This window comes from Dendrobates tinctorius, unplaced genomic scaffold, assembly GCF_039654945.1.
Source record: "Dendrobates tinctorius isolate UK_male_01 unplaced genomic scaffold, ASM3965494v1 ptg000007l, whole genome shotgun sequence".
NCBI classification, from domain to species: domain Eukaryota; kingdom Metazoa; phylum Chordata; class Amphibia; order Anura; family Dendrobatidae; genus Dendrobates; species Dendrobates tinctorius.
In genome coordinates, this window is record NW_027361675.1 from 29,760,001 (window position 1) to 29,781,545 (window position 21,545).

General features: G+C 43.1%; 1 protein-coding gene across 3 annotated transcripts in view; it reads left to right on the forward strand.

Annotated features, from left to right (window-relative positions):
• The window catches only part of VMP1 (vacuole membrane protein 1), a 268,295-nt gene that overhangs the window by 209,598 nt on the left and 37,152 nt on the right, over positions 1-21,545 (forward strand). For all 3 annotated transcript variants that reach the window (XM_073572977.1, XM_073572978.1, XM_073572979.1), the window contains 2 exons: positions 1,170-1,250; positions 14,839-14,955. In XM_073572977.1, the coding sequence (XP_073429078.1) occupies positions 1,170-1,250; positions 14,839-14,955 (198 nt within the window). The remainder of the gene's footprint in view (positions 1-1,169; positions 1,251-14,838; positions 14,956-21,545) is intronic.

Consider the following 21,545-nt stretch of genomic DNA (forward strand, 5'->3'; position numbering starts at 1 on the left):
TACTGAACTTACTTTACCATGAATGATGTAGTCAAAATAGTGTTTCCCAATACAGAAAATAATCTTGCCCTATTGAAAATATAGTGGGTATTCAATTGATAAACAAGATATTGCTTCAGTCAGTGCAACCTAAAAGTGTCTCCTTTTACAAAGAGTACGTTTCTCATTTTTATCAATACCTGAAGTTGGTGATTGAAGTATATATTTACATTTTACTTTTCTCTGATAATTATACACCCTATTAACGATTTTGGGGTAAAAATATAAACCGATAATTGTTGTAGAATACCAAATTTTACCTACGGTATTTTAAAAAAAAATTTTCAGTAGGAATTTAAATGTATAGAAAATATCATTCTCTAGTTTTTTTACAGAGTTTAGTATTTTCATTTGCAACCAGGTATCCAGTGTCTTTTTGATGTAGAAAACCAATATTTAGACATGTAAACTACTTGTTTATATTAACAGTTTTATGTATATTAGTGCTAAGTATGAAATAATAAATTAACAAAAAAGAATGCCTTTGAGGACACCTTTATTAGAAACGTCTGCTTTTCTTATGTCCATGTTAAAAATATTTTAGTAGGTGAAGTTATTATTTTTACTTGATTGCTCTGTCATTTAACTATTCTGTTGGGTAGGTCCATTGAGGCAGTCGCCAATGTCTCACTTGTATAATGGGGCTATTGAGTAAAAATATGAAAAGGAGAATTGATAAAGATAGTGTTCTTATGTGAAGGATAGAACTGTATTTTGGTTCCTATATTACCTGTTCAGTGTGGTGGCCGAGCACATGCCTGTATCCTGAAGGCGAATATGAGACATGAGAAGGCGAATGGCAGCTTTTCTATATTATAGATCTAAAGAACATAAATATTTTAAAATTATTAATTTTGTTTTTGGTGAAGCTTTTGTTTAAAAGATTAAATAAAAGGTACTTTTTGTCCTTGCAGCACTAGATGATGATGTTCAAAATGATCAAAAAGTGATCTCAAGTAAAGCTAATTATGAAAAACGCTACTTTAATACGTCATGTGGTTTGCTAAACCATTCATCCCTTGTCATGCATACAATATTGCACCTGTTCTATATATGTATGTCTTTTATTACATGTTTAGGTTAGCCTTACCATAAATGTTACCAACGTTTTATTTTATTTTTTGTTTTAGGATTTTGCATCTCGAGCTAAGCTTGCAGTTCAAAACCTTGTACAGAAGGTTGGATTTCTAGGGATCTTGGCTTGCGCTTCAGTAAGTGTTTATTCATCCGGATTTTCTGTTTACAGCAATGTAGTTGACCTCTAGATTTCCCTAAATTGATCCTTGTGATATATGTTGATACTCACTACTTGTGTGTTGGTTACTCCAAATGGTGGAATAACAGGACACCTACGCTCTGCGGTTACATATTGTACTGGCTAGTAAGAGTCCATAGTCCATTGGTAGGCACAGAGACTCGTTGAACATCTCTTTATGAACACTTATAAAAAAAATAATTTTCCACATTTTTAAAATAATTGACCCAGTAATAATTTAATAATTTATTTTACCCTGAAAGGCTGGATTTATGCCGGACACTGCTTGCAAGATGCCATGCTGTAATGTTAGATAAGTTCTATAAAAATGGCCGTTTGTGTACAGTGACATCCAATAACCACATCCTCTAACCATCATTAAGATGACTCTATTAATTATTGACATGACTTGCATCACAAGAAATGCTGTTCCTGCCTTGACACTTAATCTCCGGCCTTCCTCTCTTCGCTTGAAATCTATTGTCACCTATTCACAAAGCAGAGCTGGCAGCTGCAGGAACGACTGTTGATGTCACCATGGGCATTTCCTGCTTAACTCGCTGCGGACGTAACCTAGTTTGCCTTTATTTTTTTTCAGAAAGAATTGTATTTTTATGGCACTAAATTGGGATACAAATAATAAAAGTATATGGATTATGTTTTATTTTTTTAGGTGAGGGGAGGGAAGTTCTGTTGTCCACTATAAGCATAAGAGTATCAAATCTATATATCGTTATTTGCATTTGGGGTTTTTTTTGCTTTTCTATTTTTGCACAATAAAAAAAGATTTTAAGCTATTTTTCTAGAAGCAAGAAAATAAATTTTATTTTTTAGATTTCATTTTTTAGATGTGTTTTTTTTTTTTTTTTACTGTGTTGCCTAAATAGTGTGTTCATGTTATAATTTTCGTAGTTGTGAATAGTTTTTTTAGCTGGTATTTAAAGTAGAACATTTGTTCACATGATCATGATGTTTTTTTCACATGGATTTTGAAGCTCAAACTGCTTCAAATGCACCTCAAAATTCAGAGTATTTTGAACTTAAAAAAATCAGCATGTATATGCTATTAATAAAAGAGCTTTTTCCTTAAATCATTTTGAAAGCTTTTTTTTTTTTTTACAATCTTAGGGGGTGCTAGGATTGTAGTTTGCGATCTGAATAAATATCCATGTGCTGTGAATTGTATTATGCACACTCCGTCTAAGCAAGTAGATGGAACTCCTATTAAAATCTGTTCATTATGCTTTAAAGGGTGCCAGCTTTAATAGTGGGTCCAGATCAATAACTGGTGCCACGCCCTACGTATTTTACTGATCTACTCAAATATAGATGCATCTAGATAATCTTTAATTATACGCACGCTATCTAGTGTTTAATTAATAACTAGGCATACCCATACTATCTCCTTCGCACTGTATTAATAATAATAATAATAATAATAATAATAAATTTTATTTTTATAGCGCCGACATATTCCGCAGCACTTTACATATCAGAGGGGATTTGTACAGACAATAGACATTACAGCATAACAATAATCACATACAGTAGATTATAACAAATAACAAGAGGAGTGAGGGCCCTGCTCGCAAGCTTACAGTCTATGAGGAAAGAGGGAGACACGAAAGGTGGGTGGTAACTGTTGCTCTGATTGTATGGACCAGCCATAATGTTAAGTGTGTAACAGTACAGACACAGAGGGCTAATGGATGCATAAAGCATGTGGGAACATGATGCTGGGAACCTGGTTATGGTAAAACTTTTGGCTCTGCCACACAGGGATAGGTTAGGTTAATGTGTTGAGGCGATAGGCCAGTCTGAATAAATGCGTTTTCAGGACACGCTTACAATTGTGGGGATTGGGGACTAATCGTATTGACCTGGGAAGTGCATTCCAAAGAATTGGCGCCGCACGTGTAAAGTCTTGGAGACGGGAGTGGGAGGTTCTGACTATTGAGGATACTAACCTCAGGTCATCAGCAGAACGGAGGGCGCGGGTAGGGTGGTATACTGAAACAAGGGAGGAGATGTAGGGTGGTGCTGAGCCATGGAGGGCTTTGTGGGTGAGGGTAATAAGTTTATACTGAATTCTGGAGTGGATGGGTAGCCAGTGTAATGACTGGCACAAGGTAGAGGCATCGGTGTAACGATTGGCGAGGAATATGATCCTGGCTGCAGCATTCAAGACAGATTGGAGAGGGGAGAGTTTGGTAAGAGGGAGACCGATTAGAAGAGAGTTACAATAGTCGTGACGAGAATGAATAAGAGAAACAGTAAGAGTTTTTGCAGAGTCAAAAGTAAGAAAAGGTCGAATTCTAGAAATGTTTTTGAGGTGCAGATGACAAGAGCGAGCCAGTGATCGAATGTGGGGGGCAAAGGAAAGCTCGGAATCAAGTATGACCCCAAGACAGCGGGCATGTTGCTGGGGAGTAATAGTGGAACCACACACAGAAATAGCAATGTCGGGTATAGGTACATTAGTAGCAGGAGGAAACACCAGGAGTTCAGTCTTTGACAGGTTCAGTTTCAGATATAGTGAGGACATGATATTAGACACAGCGTTTAGACAATCACCAGTGTTTTCTAGAAAGGCTGGCGTGATGTCAGGAGAAGAAGCGTATAATTGGGTATCATCAGCATAGAGATGGTACTGGAAACCAAATCTACTGATTGTTTGACCAATAGGGGCAGTGTACAAGGAGAAGAGGAGGGGGCCTAGAACCGATCCTTGAGGAACCCCAACAGTAAGGGGAAGGTGAGAGGAGGAGGAACCGGCAAAAGAAACAGTAAAGGAGCGGTCGGAGAGATAGGAGGAGAACCAGGAGAGAACGGTGTCCTTGAGGCCAATGGAATGGAGCATAGTGAGGAGGAGCTGATGATCCACAGATGATCCACAGTGTATTAGCTGTTAAATGGATCTTAGTATTCATAGGATGCCATGTTCTAACAAAGCATGTCAAATTGCTACCTTACTGTGGCTTCCCTGATTTTTTTAAGCGGAATGTGTTATCAGGTTTTGCTGCCTCATCTGAGAGCAGCGTAATGTAGGCAAAGAGAAGCTGAATCCAATGATGTATCACTTGGATTACTGGTTGCACCAGTTCTGATATAATCAGAACTTTTAGATTTAGAATGAAGCAGAGCGGAGAAAGCTAACCACGCCCACATCAAGTTCTCTGTGTGCAAAGTCTATAGACAGTGTAGTGCTTAGTTGCCGGACTAGACCCGCAATGTTAATCTTAGAGATAAATCCTCCATAAATAATAAACCATACACATTGAGAAGTGACGTGCCTGAATTCTGTTTTTCAGCCCCTGTCTCCTGCTGTCTTCAGATTCATATTTTTCGGACTATAAGACATACTTTTTTCCCCCAAAACTTTGGGGGAAAATGGGAGTGCACCTTATAGTCGGAATATACTTAGAAATACTGTGGCGGCAGCAGGAGACTGGCGATTCTGCGGCAGTCCTGTCCGACGCTGTCGAGCGATGATCACACTCCCCTTCCTAGGCTGGTGCGGCAGGTTCGGCGGTGGTGCTCTGTGGTCCAGAGGGCTCCTCCGACATTTTATGAAAGCCCAGAAGGCCCCACACATCCATTGCTGCAATGCGGTGGCCTTTGGGAAAGTGGCCGCCGGGGCGGCGCATGCTCAGATTGAGATCTCGTCAACGAGATCTCGGGGCAAGATCTTGTTACCAAGATCTCAATCTGCTTCAATGCAGTGGCCTCTGGGAAAATGGCCACCGAGGGTGGCGCATGCTCAGATTGAGATCTCGTCACCCAAACCTGTCGCACCAGCCTGGGATGGGATTTCCAAGAGGCCACCACATTGCAGCAATGGGTAGGCAGAGCCTCCGGGCTTTCACAAGATGCTGGCGGAGCCCCAAGCACCACCGCTGAACCTGCCGCACCAGCCTGGGATGAGATTTCCCAGAGGCCACCACACCTGCCGCACCAGCCTGGGATGGGAGTCATATTGCCGGACGACTGAACAACTCCTGTGACCCCGCTCCACCAGCAGTGCTGATCTTCCCCCCACCCACCCACCCGGGTAAGCTGAATTCAGGCTGTAAGGTGGACCCCCCATTTGACACATTAATTTTTTTTCCTATTTTCCTTCTGAAAATTTGGGGTGTGTCTTATGGTCCGGTGCGTCTTATAGTCCGAAAAATACAGTACATAGCAAAAACCTGCTGACAGATTCCCTTTAAGTGCTTTACTTTGCGAAATTAATCAGCTCAGCTGCGAAACAGTAGTCCCGCAAAGTCATAGAACCAACTAGAACATAGTCATATACAATAGTCATAGAACATCCGTATGCCGAGTACATAACAAGCCTAGATTGCGGCATCCAATAGCCACATGAAAACATGAAAGCTTATCAGGAGTCGTATGGCTTATGTTCCTCCTTCATGGCTACATTCAGCTTCATGGCTTGATTTGTTTTTGGCTGAACTTTTTTTTAATGTTAGCTGGACTGATCTAAGGAACACTTTATACTTTTTCTGTAGTGGGATAAATCATGTTTCACCATGTTGCCCTTTGACTGAGAAATCTTGGTTTGCTAGATACCAGGAAAAGGCATCTTGAATCTTGGCTGAGTTTCGTGATTTGAGCTAGGTTCATTGGTTTCAAGTAAAGGTAAACCTAAATACTACAGCATATATTTTAGAGACTTGTATCACAGAACAAAAGGATCTTCTCCAACAACGCCATTGGATTACTCGAATACAAGTTATTGCTATCTTCAGTTTATAGTAAGGCTGGGTGGGGTCCCACGTAGCAACGGTGCAGGCTCAAGTGTGTCTGAAAAGCAGCTGCTCATACAAGTCACAGCAGCTTTCCGTTGTATTATTAGAACTTAATTGTAAATGATTTGATTATTGATAATGGTCCTACAGTATTCCAGAAACCAGGCAGCTATTAACAATAAGTAATCAATTAAATTTCTCAGCCGCTATGCACCACCCCAGCCTAGGCACGTGACCTTACTTATGTGCCTATTAATTGAGGCGATATTAACCCACACCATTAAAAATCAAGTGAAAGATCTTTTTCCCTTCACCCATGACAGCACCACCTGAGAGAGGGATCCGCCCCGCCAGGACAGGAACCTACTGAGACATAAGGGGCGGCACCTCTCCCCCGCTTCAGTTGGGTTCCTGTCCTGGAAGGAACCCCACGGTCGGCGGTGCCTGTCATGGGCGAAGAAAATTGTCCCAGCCCCGTCCCGGCGCAGGAAGAACAGGTGTCTCACCTGCAGCGCCGTCCGTCGGGTGCTGGATGCGCAGTCCCCGGGCCCTCCGAGGTTCCGGGTTCGTGCGGGCGTCGGTGGGATCCCCGGGGTCTGCGGGAAGCCCCCACCACGCCGCCCTCCCCTCGCGCACGCCGCATCTCGATCCCCATAGCAGGGGAGAGACGCTGGCTTATTCCGGCCGCTGACGTCAGCGGCGCATTGCATGCTGGGTGCACCGGCTGACGTCAGAGAAGGGCGACGGGGTAATGGCGCCGGGTGCGACGCCGGCCGGCTTTCTGAAGCGGCGGCCGGCGGTCGCAGGGGGGAGGGGAGAGACGCTCACCGGAGCGGAGGCGCTGTATTTAAAGAGGAAGGCGGCAGCAGACAGCGGTGCAACATGGAGTCAGAGCAGGAACGTTCAGCGTCCCTGCCTCCCTCTCAGCCCTCTGGCAGAAAGCATGGAAGCCATTCCAGCAGCAGTCGCCCCAGCCGCAGGTCGGGGGATTCGGCAAGATCCAAAGAACGCAGGTCACATGCCCCGACGCAGCCTCCAAGTCCGGAAAGGCCTAGGAAAGCGGGAAGCAAGAAGAACAATAGGGATTGTGCTATATGTAAATCTCCCCTAGCAAGAGATTGGCAAAAAGATCTCTGCGCTGCGTGCATTCAGCGGACTATGGCGGAGGAAGCGCCTAGTTTCGCAGCCAATCTGATATCTGCCCTAAGGTCAGAAATGGAAGGCTCAATTAAGTCCCTATTGAAAAAAGGGAAAAAAAAGCAGGAAGGATCCCCCTAGTTCCCCCTCGGATTCCACGTCAATGTCATCTCAGGCGGAAAAATCATCCTCCTCAGACTCCTCAGACAGCGACATGGGGGGTAAACCATGTTTCCCTGTAGAAGACACAGACGCCCTCCTAAAGGCCATCAGAGCTACAATGGGCCTACAGGAAGAAAAGGCGGCTAAAACCCTAGAGGATGTTATGTTTGGGGGGGCTTCAGGAGAGGAAAAAACGGACCTTTCCGGTAAATGAGAAGATCCAGGCACTTATTGAGAAAGAGTGGAAAAAGCCTGAAAAATCGGGGGCCCTTCCATCCACTTCCAAGAGACGATATCCCTTCGAGCATAAGGATGCAGAGATATGGGACAAAATCCCCAAAATAGATGCAGCGGTGTCCAGATCCTCCAAAAGGTCGGCCCTGCCCCTGGAAGACGCAGGGGTTCTTAGAGACCCACTAGACGAAAAGGCAGACTCATATTTGAGGCACGCATGGGAAGCGACAGCAGGAGGACTAAAGCCGGCAATAGCGGGTACTTGTACGGCACGCTCCCTCATGATCTGGCTGCAGCAGTTAGAAGAGAAGCTGGCTTCAAGGGTCCCAAGAGAGAAAATCTTATCGGAGATGTATCTCTTACACGGGGCAGCAGCTTTTTTGGCCGATACCTCGGCGGACTCTATGCGGATGACAGCCAGGGCAGCGTCACTATCAAATGCTGCTAGACGCGCGTTATGGCTTAAGGGCTGTCCGGGTGACCTTCAGTCCAAGGCCAAATTATGTTCTCTCCCCTGCGACGGTCGATTCTTGTTCGGCAAGAACTTGGACGATATACTGGAGAAAGCAGGCGATAAGAAAAAAGGCTTCCCCAGATTTCCTATGGATCAGAGGAGACAGCCCTTTCGGAGGGGAAGATTCAATAGGGGGCGCCCTCCCGCTGACAGGAGAAGATGGGAGGATAAAAGAAAAAAAGAATCAGGATTTATGTTTGGTGGAGGTACCTCCACCTCAAGAAAGTCGCCACAGTGACGCCAGTGTTCCAGTGGGGTGGAGATTGGCACTCTTTTTCCAAACCTGGGAGAAGATCTCCTCCAACGCCTGGATCCTAACCATCCTAACAGAAGGCCTGAAAATTCCCTTCATCCGTCAGCCAAAATCCGTAGTCGTCATCACACCCATCAGGAAGGTGACCGAAGAGCAGGCGCCCTTAGAAACAGAGATCCTGAGCCTGATAGACAAGCGAGTACTCTCCGAGGTACCACGCCTACAGGAAGGGAAGGGGTTTTATTCACCCCTTTTTCTGATAAAAAAAACCCGATCAAACCTTCAGGACAATCATAAATCTCAAACGGCTCAATCTATGGATAAGGAACTTGACCTTCAAGATGGAATCAGTAAGCTGCTACACCAAGATTGCTTCATGGCCGTGGTCGATTTAAAGGATGCGTATTATCACATCCCTATCCACCCAGATTTCCAGAAATACTTGAGGGTAGCACTTTATATTCAAGGCACGCTAAGGCACTTTCAGTTCAGGGCTCTTCCGTTTGGCATATCTATAGCCCCGAGAGTTTTCACCAAAGTCATAGCGGAAGTGACTGCCTTTCTCCGGATTCACGACACGGTCATAATACCATACCTGGACGATTTCCTCATAGTAGGCAGCTCAGAGGACCACTGTACAGAGCAGTTGACCCGGGTGATCAACACCTTGCAGGAATTAGGGTGGATAGTCAATTTCAAAAAATCAAAATTGCAACCCCTAAAACAACAGACCTTCCTAGGATTCGTACTAGACTCAGAAAAGCAAGAGTGTCTGCTCCCAGAGTCCAAAATAGAAAAGGTGCAGAATCTGGCCTTCACGGGCCAAAACCAACCACGTATGACCTTAAGAAGAGCAATGTCCCTGCTAGGTACCCTAACATCCTGTATTCCGGCGGTCAGGTGGGCTCAGTTTCACACCCGGCAACTCCAGTGGGAGATACTAACAGCACAAAGATCGCTAAGAGGGCGTTTAGAAGGAAAGCTGGAGCTTTCCTTAAAAACCAGAAACTCTCTCAATTGGTGGCTGGACAAGAAAAATCTGACCTTGGGAATACCGTGGGACAGACAGACCTCAGATATAATCTTAACGGATGCAAGCTCTTCGGGGTGGGGGACACACCTAAGGGGCATCATAGGTCAGGGTTCCTGGACGCGTCAAGAAAGGGAAGCATCCTCCAACCTGAGAGAACTGTGGGCAGTGAGCAAGGCCCTAAATCACTTCATCCCGCTACTCCAGGGTCGAAACGTACGCATCATGTCAGATAACAAGGTAGTAGTGGCATACATCAACCACCAAGGAGGGACAAGATCACACTCCTTAATGGAAGCGGCGACAGACATTCTGAGCAGAAGAACACCTACACTCCTTGACAGCCTTGCATATAAAAGGGGCAGAAAACATAGAGGCAGACTTCTTGAGTCGCAATACCCTGAAGCAGGGGGAATGGGCGCTAAACTGGTCCATTTTTCAAAAAATAACTCAGCTTTGGGGGAAACCAGTGATAGACCTCTTTGCCAACAAACACAACAGGCAAACAGAAAGGTTCTGCTCTCTAAACCCGCGAGAAAATCCATGGGCAGTGGACTCGTTGCACATCCAGTGGAACTTCAGACTAGCTTATGCGTTCCCCCCAGTGGCTCTGATCCCAGCAGTTGTCAGAAAAATCAGAAACGATCAGGCCAGGGTGATTCTAATAGCTCCATTTTGGCCAAAAAGGCCCTGGTTTGCGCTACTACGAAGGATGTCCCTCTCCGATCCATGGGTTCTACCAGAAATCCCGGACCTAGTAGCTCAAGGTCCAATATTCCACGCTCAGGTCAAAGGATTCCATCTGACGGCGTGGAATTTGAAAGGTCGCTTTTAACGGATAGAGGGTTCTCCCCCGGGTTGGTGGCCACCCTGCTAAAGAGTAGGAAACCAGTGACGACTAACATCTACGGCAGAACATGGAATAAGTTCCTGCAGTTCTTAGGTAGGCCGTTAGGGAAAGATCCCCCGATTAATGCCATCCTGGAGTTCTTACAATCGGGGTTGCAGATGGGGTTAGCAGTGAACACACTTAAAGTTCAGGTGTCTGCACTAGGGGCGCTCTACAACTGCAAATTGGCATCAAATAGATGGGTAGCCAGATTTATTAAATCCTGCCATAGAGCTAGGCCTATCCCAATACCCCGGATAGCCCCCTGGGATTTTAACCTAGTGCTAGAGACCCTTACAAAAGATCCGTATGAGCCATTACATCAGCTACCCCTAAAGTTTCTGACCCTTAAAACAATCCTGTTAGTGGCCCTCACGTCAGCCCGCAGGATAAGCGATTTACAGGCTCTCTCAGTAAATCCACCTTATACGCAAGTCTTTCAGGATAGGGTAGTGTTAAGAACAGACCCCGCTTATCTGCCCAAAGTAGCATCAGATTTCCATCGGGGCCAGGAAATTGTCCTTCCATCTTTCTGCGAGAACCCAAAAAATCTGGGGGAGGAAAAGTTCCATAATCTAGATGTTAAGAGAGCTCTTGTAGAATACATATCTATGACTAGCCAGTGGAGGAGGTCCCAGTCCCTATTTGTAGCTTTTCAGGGTGCCAGGAAAGGCTATGGGGTTTCAAAAGGGACTATTGCTAGATGGATTAGGGAGGCCATTAGTGTAGCCTACACAGCTAGTGGTATCCCGATTCCTGACGGCATCAAGGCTCATTCCACCAGAGCCGTGGCGACCTCCTGGGCCGAAAAAGCAGAGGTATCGATCGAACAGATTTGTAAGGCCGCTACCTGGGCCTCACCTTCAACCTTCTTTAAGCACTATAGGTTGAATCTATCCTCCTCTGCTGACTTAACCTTTGGTAGAAGGGTGCTGCAAGCGGTGGTCCCTCCCTAAGGTGTTTCGAATCTCCAAAAATCTCTCAGGTGGTGCTGTCATGGGTGAAGGGAAAACCACCATGGTTACTTACCGGTAGCCGGTTTTTCCGGAACCCATGACAGCACCCGTATATCCCCCCCCCCCCTTTTCACCATATGGGTGTGCACAATTAGTAGGGTGTTTTTTGAGTGTTGTGGTGTTGGATTAAACATGTAACTAACCGGGAAGTCCTCTCAGTGCTCTGAAACCCAACTGAAGCGGGGAAGAGGTGCCGCCCCTTATGTCTCAGTAGGTTCCTGTCCTGGCGGTGCGGATCCCTCTCTCAGGTGGTGCTGTCATGGGTTCCGGAAAAACCGGCTACCGGTAAGTAACCATGGTGGTTTTAGAAGGCTGAGGATGTTCTTATAGCTCTGTAGACTGTAATCCCCCAAGGGCAGGGCTATCTCCCCTCTGTACTAGTTTGTATGTAAACCACTGTTCACATTTACAGCACCATGTAATCAATGGTGCTCTAAAAATAAATAATTATAGCTGAAAGTAGTGCGGCAATTTCCTTTTAATGCCCCTGATTTTAGTATACAGTGTCTGACTAGCACATATGAGTTTGATGGTTAGGTGTCCACATGCATTTAGTCGTATAATTCAAACAATTACTCACTTCCTGAACCCTGATGTTCGGATCTGATGTAACCCTTTGTTAAATGACCCTTTATTGAAAAGAAGTTCCAGGCCTTATTGCGTAAATTGATAATATTACAGAGCAGGAAAGACCTCAATAAAGATTTAATGTGTGTGTTTATATATATATATATATATATAGTGTATGTAGGGGTATATATATATTCACACACACATATACATGCCTATAATGCCTATATTCCCCCCTGCTGGCATAAACACGGCCCCCGGCCCTATATTCCCCCCTGCTGGCATGCACACGCCACCCCCCATCCCTTTATTCCCCCCTGCTGGCATTCACACGGCCTGCCGTCCCTTTCTTCCCCCCTGCTGGCAAGCACATGATAAAATAACAAACTCTTAACTCACCCTCCGATGATGGCTCCTGCTTCCAGCATCCCTGTGGCTATTCCTGTGTCTGTGCTGACGTCCTCCTCCTGTGAGGGCGCGCGGCAGCAGCTGCTCATTCAGGCGGTTCATTGTAGCTTCAGGACCTTCCGTCACGTGACCAATAGGACCTGCGGTCACATGCATACATCTCTGGCAAAAATTAAGAGACTACTTACAAGTGTTCAGTTTGCCTAATTTTTCTCATTTTAGGTATATTTTTGAGTAAAATGTAAATTGCTCTTTTAGTCTCCAAACTTCTGACAACATGTCTCCGAATTTCCAAGCAATAAATTTTGTTTGTTTTTTTCTGAAAAGGAGAAATGGTCAAAATTTAAAAAGAAAAAAAAAGTGCTTTCAGACCTCAAATAATGCAAAGAAAACAAGTTCATAATCATTTTGAAACAACAATACTAATGCTTTAGCTCAGGAAGAGTTCAGAAATCAGTATTGTGTGGAATAACCATGATTTTTAAAAACAGTGATGTCATAATGGCTGCCATTGTGACTGTCATAATAGGTTGCCATGGCGAAGAAGATGTCATAATGGGTATATGGGCACGGAACTATGGGATGGAAGATGTGTGATAGGTATATGGGCACATGACTATGGGATGGTGAATAGGTATGATGGGTCTATGGGCATGGGACTGGGATGGAGGATATGTATGATGGGTATATGGGCACTGGACTATGGGATGGAGGATATGTATGATGGGTATATGGGCATGGGACTATGGGAAGGAGAATGTTTGATGGGTATATGGGTACGGGACTATGGGATGGAGGATATGTATGATGGGGATATAAGTATATGATCCCTTGCTGATATTGTAAGTTTGCCCACTGACAGAGACATGAACAGTCTATAATTTTAAGGGTAGGTTGATTTTAACATTGAGAGATAGAATATCAAAAATAAAATCCTACAAATCACATTGTGTAAATTATATAAATTAATGTGCATTTTGCAGTGAGAAATAAGTATTTGATCCCTCTGGCAAACATGACTTAATATTTGGTGGCAAAACCCCTTGTTGGCAAGCACAGGAGTCAGACATTTTGTGTAGCTGATGATGAGGTTTGCACACATGTCAGGAGGAATTTGGTCCACTCCTCTTTGCAGATGATCTCTAAATCATTAAGATTTTGAGGCTGTCGCTTCGCAACTCGGAGCTTCGACTCCCTCCATATGTTTTCTATGGGATTAAGGTCTGGAGACTGGCTAGGCCACTCCTTGACCTTTTATGTCTTTCTTTTTGAGCTACTCCTTTGCTGCCTTGGCTGTATGTTTTGGGTCATTGCCTTGCTGGAAGACACAGCCACGACCCATTTTTAATGCCCTGGCGGAGGGAAGGAGGTTGTCACTCAGGATTTTACGGTACATGGCTCCATTCATTCTCCCATTGATGCAGTGACGTAGTCCTGTGCCCATAGCAGAGAAACACCCCCAAAGCATAATGTTTCCACCTCCATGCTTGACAGTGGGGACGGTGTTTTTGGGTCATAGGCATTTCTCTTCCTCTTAATGCGGCGAGTTGATTTAATGCCAAAGGCCTCAATTTTTGTCTCATCTGACCACAGCACCTTTTCCCAATCACTCACAGAATCACCCAGGTGTTCATTGACAAACTTCAGAAGTGCCTGCGCATGTGCCTTCTTGAGCAGCGGGACCTTGCCGCCACTGCAGTATTTTAAACCTTTACGCCGTAATGTGTTACTAATGGTTTTCTTGGTGACTGTGGTCCCAGCTGCCTTGAGATCATTAACAAGTTCCCCCCGTGTAGTTTTAGGCTGATCTTTCACCTTCCTCATGATCAAGGATAGCCCCCGAGGTGAGATTTTGCATGGTGCCCCAGATCAATGTTGATTGACATTCATTTTGTATTTTTTCCATTTACTTACTATTGCACCAACAGGTGTCTCCTTCTCACCCAGCGTCTTACTTATGGTATGGTAGCACATTCCAGCTTTGTGAAGGTCTATAATCTTGTCCCTGACATCCTTAGAAAGCTCTTTGGTTTGCCCATGTTGTAGAGGTTAGAGTCTGACTGAGTCTGTGGACAGGAGTCTTTTATAAAGGTGACTATGTAAGTGAGCTGTCTTAATGCAGGTAACGAGTTGATTATGAGCGTCTAACTGGTCTGTAGGAGCCAGAACTCTTAATGGTTGGTAGTGGATCAAATACTTATTTCTCGCTGCAAAATGGAAATTTATATAATTTTTACAATGTGATTTTAAAATTAATGTACCCTTAAAATTATAGACTGTCCATGTTTTGATCAGTTTGCAAACTTACATAATAAGCAAGGGATCAAATAATTATTTCCTTCACTGTGTATGTACGTGTGTACGTGTGTGTGTATATCTTTATTATTGTTTTTAATTCTATTTTTGCTTATTGATATTACGATTTAATGATAAGACACCAACAAACAATTAGTTCAAAATAATTTTTTATACAGTTAGACATTTTTTGTAGATGTAGAGTTTGTTAAAATTGGACATTTGTTTTATTCAGATTACGGTAGTTGCTTACTGTTTTGTTTTTTCTTTTACCTTTTTTTGTAGATTCCAAATCCCTTGTTTGATCTGGCAGGAATAACATGTGGGCATTTCCTTGTGCCCTTCTGGACATTCTTTGGGGCCACTCTAATTGGCAAAGCAATAATTAAAATGCACATTCAGGTAAGCTGATTTGCCAAAACCTGTGGTAATTATTATCTATGTGAGCAGATAATTTATGAAATATACAGAAAGTAAAAATAAAATCTCAGTATTATAATTCTTCAGAAAATGGCTATCCTGAAAGGTACTGGCAAGATGTTAATTTTAGGGAACCATGAATTATCTTAGTAACTCGTAAAGGAGCTAACTCATAATTGAATAATTACGTGAAAAAAAACATGCGAAATAGGGCAACAGGGAGAGTGTGTTTCGTTCTCTTTTAGTCTTAACCCTCATACGTTTCACCTTTTTTCCGGGTGTAAAAATGAATGAAAAATGAATGAAACCCTAAGTCAGACTGGCATTATTTTTCTTCTCATAAAGGAGTGTCATGTTTGAAATCACAGGATGATGGCATAATGTGTGTTCTGTTAGTTCTAATGAATGAATGATGATGTACAGCAATACCATTTCTGCCTACAGCTTTCAGGAAATTAGTGGTTAGCCATGATATTTACCTACGGTTATGTCATAAGCAAATCCTTTTTAACAATGAGTGCATTGCTGTTTGCTTCCCATGGTATTGTTTGCATATGTTCTTGTTAGTTTTTACCTAAATATACATACACCTTGACAAATACAGTAAGCTGAAGGTGTTGAATTGGCCTCTGAGATGTTCTGCTCCAATGATATTGATCCAGGATAAGACATGACACCTTCAGAGGTCTTGTAATGTCAATGCCACAGTGGGTCTGAGCTGTTTAGGGTAGCATTAGGGATAAATGCAAAATATTAGGCGGGTGGTTTTACTTATGGGGTCATCCCTGTTTATACTTTGCTGCTCGGCATTCAGTTATAGTAAGAAGCCGATGGGAGATTTTATCAAATAGGGAGTAATTCATCATAACTTTTTAGGTGTGTAAAGGTAGGGAAATTTTGCATGCCGGCATGCTGCTAAGTTGCATATAAAATTGCAAATTTTGGTGTTTCCAGATGGACTTTGCTGCATTTTTAAATTGTACAGGCACTAGCTGAAGGAAAGGAAGGGGTGGGGACAACTGCCGCCCAAATCCACCATAAGGCTACGTTCCTATGATGATTTTTTTCGAGTTTTTTACACTGTGTATTTTTGAGAAAGTGCAAGTAACCTATTTTAAAACCTGCAACATCAAAAAGCTTATCTTGGGATCATAGCCTAGTTTTGTACAGAAAATGGAGTAGTTATAGTAAAAATCTCCAGCAGGCTTTCAAACTAAACTTGCGTAGGGAACCACCCATCTTAATTAACCCCTCACCCCCCCATGGGGCGTAACTGTAAGGGTACGTGCCCACGCTGCGGAATCTGCTGCAGATTTTTCAAAATCCGCAGGTAAATCCGCAGGTAAATCCGCAGGTCAAAAGACCTGCGGATTAGCCTGCGGTTTTGCCCTGCGATTTTTCATCTCCACAATGGAGGAGATGGCAAACCGCAGCGGAATCCGCAGAAAAATTGACATTTCAATTCTTTCTGCGGTTTTGAAACTGCAGCAAATCCTCGCGGAAAATTCCGCAGCGTCTGCACAGCGTTTTTTTTTCCCATAGGGTACAAAGGTACTGTACAACGCAGCAGAAACTGCTGTGGATCCGCAGGGCCAAATCCTCAGCGTGTGCACACACCCTAATAGGGGCAGGGATCGCAATCACACCCGGACCCTGGAGACTAGATGGGCTCTAAAGGTCCCTTTGTCCCATATAAAAAGGCTATTAAAAACCCATGATAATTGAGGGCCTCATTGGAGATTTTGCGTTGGGACCCACAAACTTCAAGTTACACCATTGCCCCCCACTCCCTTATTATTTCTCACACTTCTGTTCATGTAATGATTTTGCATATTTGCTTAATCACCCTTCGTTTCATAGACATTGCTGTGAATTAATTGTAGTTAATTTCATAGGATTACATTTTTTTTTTCTTGATTCCTGCTGGTTATTTTCCAGGGTGTTTCTGAAAGACATCTACCGTAAATATATCCCTTAAAGAAGACCATGAAGCAAACTACATAGAAAACCTACAAAAACACTTCACACAGGGCCATGTAATAACAATAAACAAAATCTTTATTGATAACACATAAATTGATAAAAACAAGGCAAGCACCACCAGTACAAGAGAAAAAAGGTGGGTAACCAACGGGACTACCTCAACAATCAATATATACCACAAAAATCTTGATGCAGCGAGCAAATATTGCCCCAACGAAATGGTATTTACACTGTTATGCACATCATCTTACACGGCGCTAAATACAGAAAAGATTCACCCGCTGTATGCAGCAGAGACACAAGTAATGAAAAATAATGAATACAGACCAAATAGAATATATATATTATTATAACATTGTGTCCATGGTAGCATAGAGCAGATGAAAACAATCGCCAACAATTAATAAAAGCCTATGGTGAAGGGTATATATCTAATATATAAAGCTCAATGTGTGTATGTATGTACAGTGGGGAAAAAAAGTATTTAGTCAGTCAGCAATAGTGCAAGTTCCACCACTTAAAAAGATGAGAGGCGTCTGTAATTTACATCATAGGTAGACCTCAACTATGGGAGACAAACTGAGAAAAAAAAATCCAGAAAATCACATTGTCTGTTTTTTTTTCATTTTATTTGCATATTATGGTGGAAAATAAGTATTTGGTCAGAAACAAAATTTCATCTCATTACTTTGTGATATATCCTTTGTTGGCAATGACAGAGGTCAAACGTTTTCTGTAAGTCTTCACAAGGTTGCCACACACTGTTGTTGGTATGTTGGCCCATTCCTCCATGCAGATCTCCTCTAGAGCAGTGATGTTTTTGGCTTTTCGCTTGGCAACATGGACTTTCAACTCCCTCCAAAGGTTTTCTATAGGGTTGAGATCTGGAGACTGGCTAGGCCACTCCAGGACCTTGAAATGCTTCTTACGAAGCCACTCCTTCGTTGCCCTGGCGGTGTGCTTTGGATCATTGTCATGTTGAAAGACCCAGCCACGTTTCATCTTCAATGCCCTTGCTGATGGAAGGAGGTTTGCACTCAAAATCTCACGATACATGGCCCCATTCATTCTTTCATGTACCCGGATCAGTCGTCCTGGCCCCTTTGCAGAGAAACAGCCCCAAAGCATGATGTTTCCACCACCATGCTTTACAGTAGGTATGGTGTTTGATGGATGCAACTCAGTATTCTTTTTCCTCCAAACACGACAAGTTGTGTTTCTACCAAACAGTTCCAGTTTGGTTTCATCAGACCATAGGACATTCTCCCAAAACTCCTCTGGATCATCCAAATGCTCTCTAGCAAACTTCAGATGGGCCCGGACATGTACAGGCTTAAGCAGTGGGACACGTCTGGCACTGCAGGATCTGAGTCCATGGTGGCGTAGTGTGTTACTTATGGTAGGCCTTGTTACATTGGTCCCAGCTCTCTGCAGTTCATTCACTAGGTGCCCCCGTGTGGTTCTGGGATTTTTGCTCACCGTTCTTGTGATCATTCTGACCCCACGGGGTGGGATTTTGCGTGGAGCACCAGATCGAGGGAGATTATCAGTGGTCTTGTATGTCTTCCATTTTCTAATTATTGCTCCCACAGTTGATTTATTCACTCCAAGCTGGTTGGCTATTGCAGATTCAGTCTTCCCAGCCTGGTGCAGGGCTACAATTTTGTTTCTGGTGTCCTTTGACAGCTCTTTGGTCTTCACCATAGTGGAGTTTGGAGTCAGACTGTTTGAGGGTGTGCACAGGTGTCTTTTTATACTGATAACAAGTTTAAACAGGTGCCATTACTACAGGTAATGAGTGGAGGAAAGAGGAGACTCTTAAAGAAGAAGTTACAGGTCTGTGAGAGCCAGAAATCTTGATTGCTTGTTTCTGACCAAATACTTATTTTCCACCATAATATGCAAATAAAATGAAAAAAAAAACAGACAATGTGATTTTCTGGATTTTTTTTTCTCAGTTTGTCTCCCATAGTTGAGGTCTACCTATGATGTAAATTACAGACGCCTCTCATCTTTTTAAGTGGTGGAACTTGCACTATTGCTGACTGACTAAATACTTTTTTTCCCCACTGTATGTGTGTGTGTGTGTATATGTCCGGGATTGGCATCCGCACCGTCGCAGCTACAGCCACAAAATTTGGCACAGTCACACGTCTGGATGGTCCCCGAGACTGTCCTAGGCTATGTTGTGAGGCAAAATTTTAACCCCGCGCGTTCCAATTCACCAAACAATTTTGCCCCTATGTACATAATGGGGAAAAAGTGTGTGTATCAAGCCCCGCCCCTCATTATGATGTCATAATGGTTGCCATGACGACGCTGATGTCATCATAGGTTGCAAGCCCCGCCGCTCATTATGATGTCATAATGGTTGACTATGAGATGGAGGATGTGTGATGGGTATATGGGCACTGGACTATGGGATGGAGGATATGTATGATGGGTATATGGGCACGGGACTATGGGATAGAGGATGTGTGATGGGTATATGGGCACTGGACTATGGGATGGCGGATATGTATGATGGGTATATGGGCACGGGACTATGGGATGGAGGATATGTATGATGGGTATATGGGCATGGGACTATGAGTTGAAGTATGTGTGATGGGTATATGGGCACTCGACTATGGGATGGCGGATATGTATGATCAGTATATGGGCACGGGACTATGGGATGGAGGATATGTATGATGGGTATATGGGCATGGGACTATGAGATGGAGGATGTGTGATGGGTATATGGGCAATCGACTATGGGATGGAGGATATGTATGATGGGTATATGGGCACGGTCCTATGGGATCGTGGATATGTATGATGGGTATATGGGCACGGGACTATGGGATGGAGGATAATTATAATTTGTTATAACTAACCACAGTTAGTTACTATGCCCGGACAGCGCCAGGCTCTTCAGCTAGTAATTGAATAGAAGTAAATAAGGCATAGTTACCAAGGAGGCATACCCGAGGTACCCACTACACCCGACGCGCGTTTCGCACTGAAATGCATCGTTTAGCGCCTTGTAAGATGTGCATAACAGTGTAAATACCATTTCTTTGGGGCAATATTTGTTAGCTGCATCAAGATTTTTGTGTTATATATTGATTGTTGCGGTAGTCCCGTTGGTTACCCATCTTTTTTCTCTTGTACTGGTGGCAAATGTGTATATATAAGCCAAGTGTAGTGTTAACCATGTCCCAACCTATGTTAATAATTTAGACTAGGCTTAAAGATGACTTTATGGTTCTAATGGCTTTTCTGCTTTAGTTAGTGCTTCTATCATCTTCATCGGGATATTGGACGCATTGCTGTGGTGATATCTGTTAGCCACTTGCCTAATATTGTGCATGCGACCTATTCTAGGCTTTTGCTTGCACAAATGAAGAAGAAAAACTTAAAAGCTTGCATTCTTCATAAAATAACGACTATAGAGCATCCTTTGTTGCACATTTCTTTGAAACGTGGGTCAAATTCTTTTTTATAATGTACATTCACACTAGTGATGGTGGTTTTGTTGGCTATAAAATAAGATATTTTACTGAGATATTGTCATTTGAGTTTTCATTGACTGTAAGCCATAATCCTCATCATTAACCGAAATAAACACTTGAAATAGGTCACTGTTTGTTATGACTCTATATAATATGAGGTTCTCTTTTTGTATTGAAGAACTGAAATAAATTAACTTTTTGATGATATTCTAATTTTGTGAGAAGCACTTGTATATGTTAGTGAATGGAAAAAAAGAATCTGTACAAGTTTAATAAAACCACAAAATATTAACATTCAAGTGTTTTATTGTGGATATCTCATTACAATTACTATTTTATGATTATTTAGTGTTAATTTGTGTTGGTCTATATACAGCTTTGGCAAAAATTAAGAGACCACTGTACAGTTTTATAAAAATCATCTCTACATGTCTGACAGCCATTCCATTGCAGTGTCAGTTGAAGTACAACTCATTCTGCTTAATGTGCTTCTGATTAGGTGATCATCTGAACCAAATCTTATTTAACAAAGGAGAGTATAAAAGACCCTGCTGTGGTGTTCACAATCCTCTTGCAATAGGACAAGCTGGATGGCAAAACAAGGCTATCCCAAAAGTAATAGGAATGAAAAAATAACTTTTAACCATGCCAAAGGAGTTGAAAAGGAAAGTCCTGAGTGAGGAAAAGAAGGGCTCAATTCTGGCTTTACTAACAGAGGGATACAGTCAGCGTCATGTTGCCTCCATCCTTAAAATTTCTAAGACGGCAGTCCATTACAACAAAGTCAAGCAGCAGATATTGGGGACAACAAAGCTACAGACCGTCAGAGGGCGAAAACGACTCTCCACTGACCGGGATGACCATCATCTTATTCGAATGTCACTCAGCAACCGCAGGATGACATCAAGTGACCTACAAAAGGAATGGTAAATTGCAGCTGGGGTTAAGTGCACGGTAAGAGCAGTTCTTAACAGGCTCCAGAGGCAGGGCTCATGTCATGTAAAGCTAGAAAAAAGTCTTTCATCAATGAGAAGCAAAGGAGAGCCAGGCTGAAGTTTGCCAAAGACCTTAAGGATTGGACCATAGAGGACT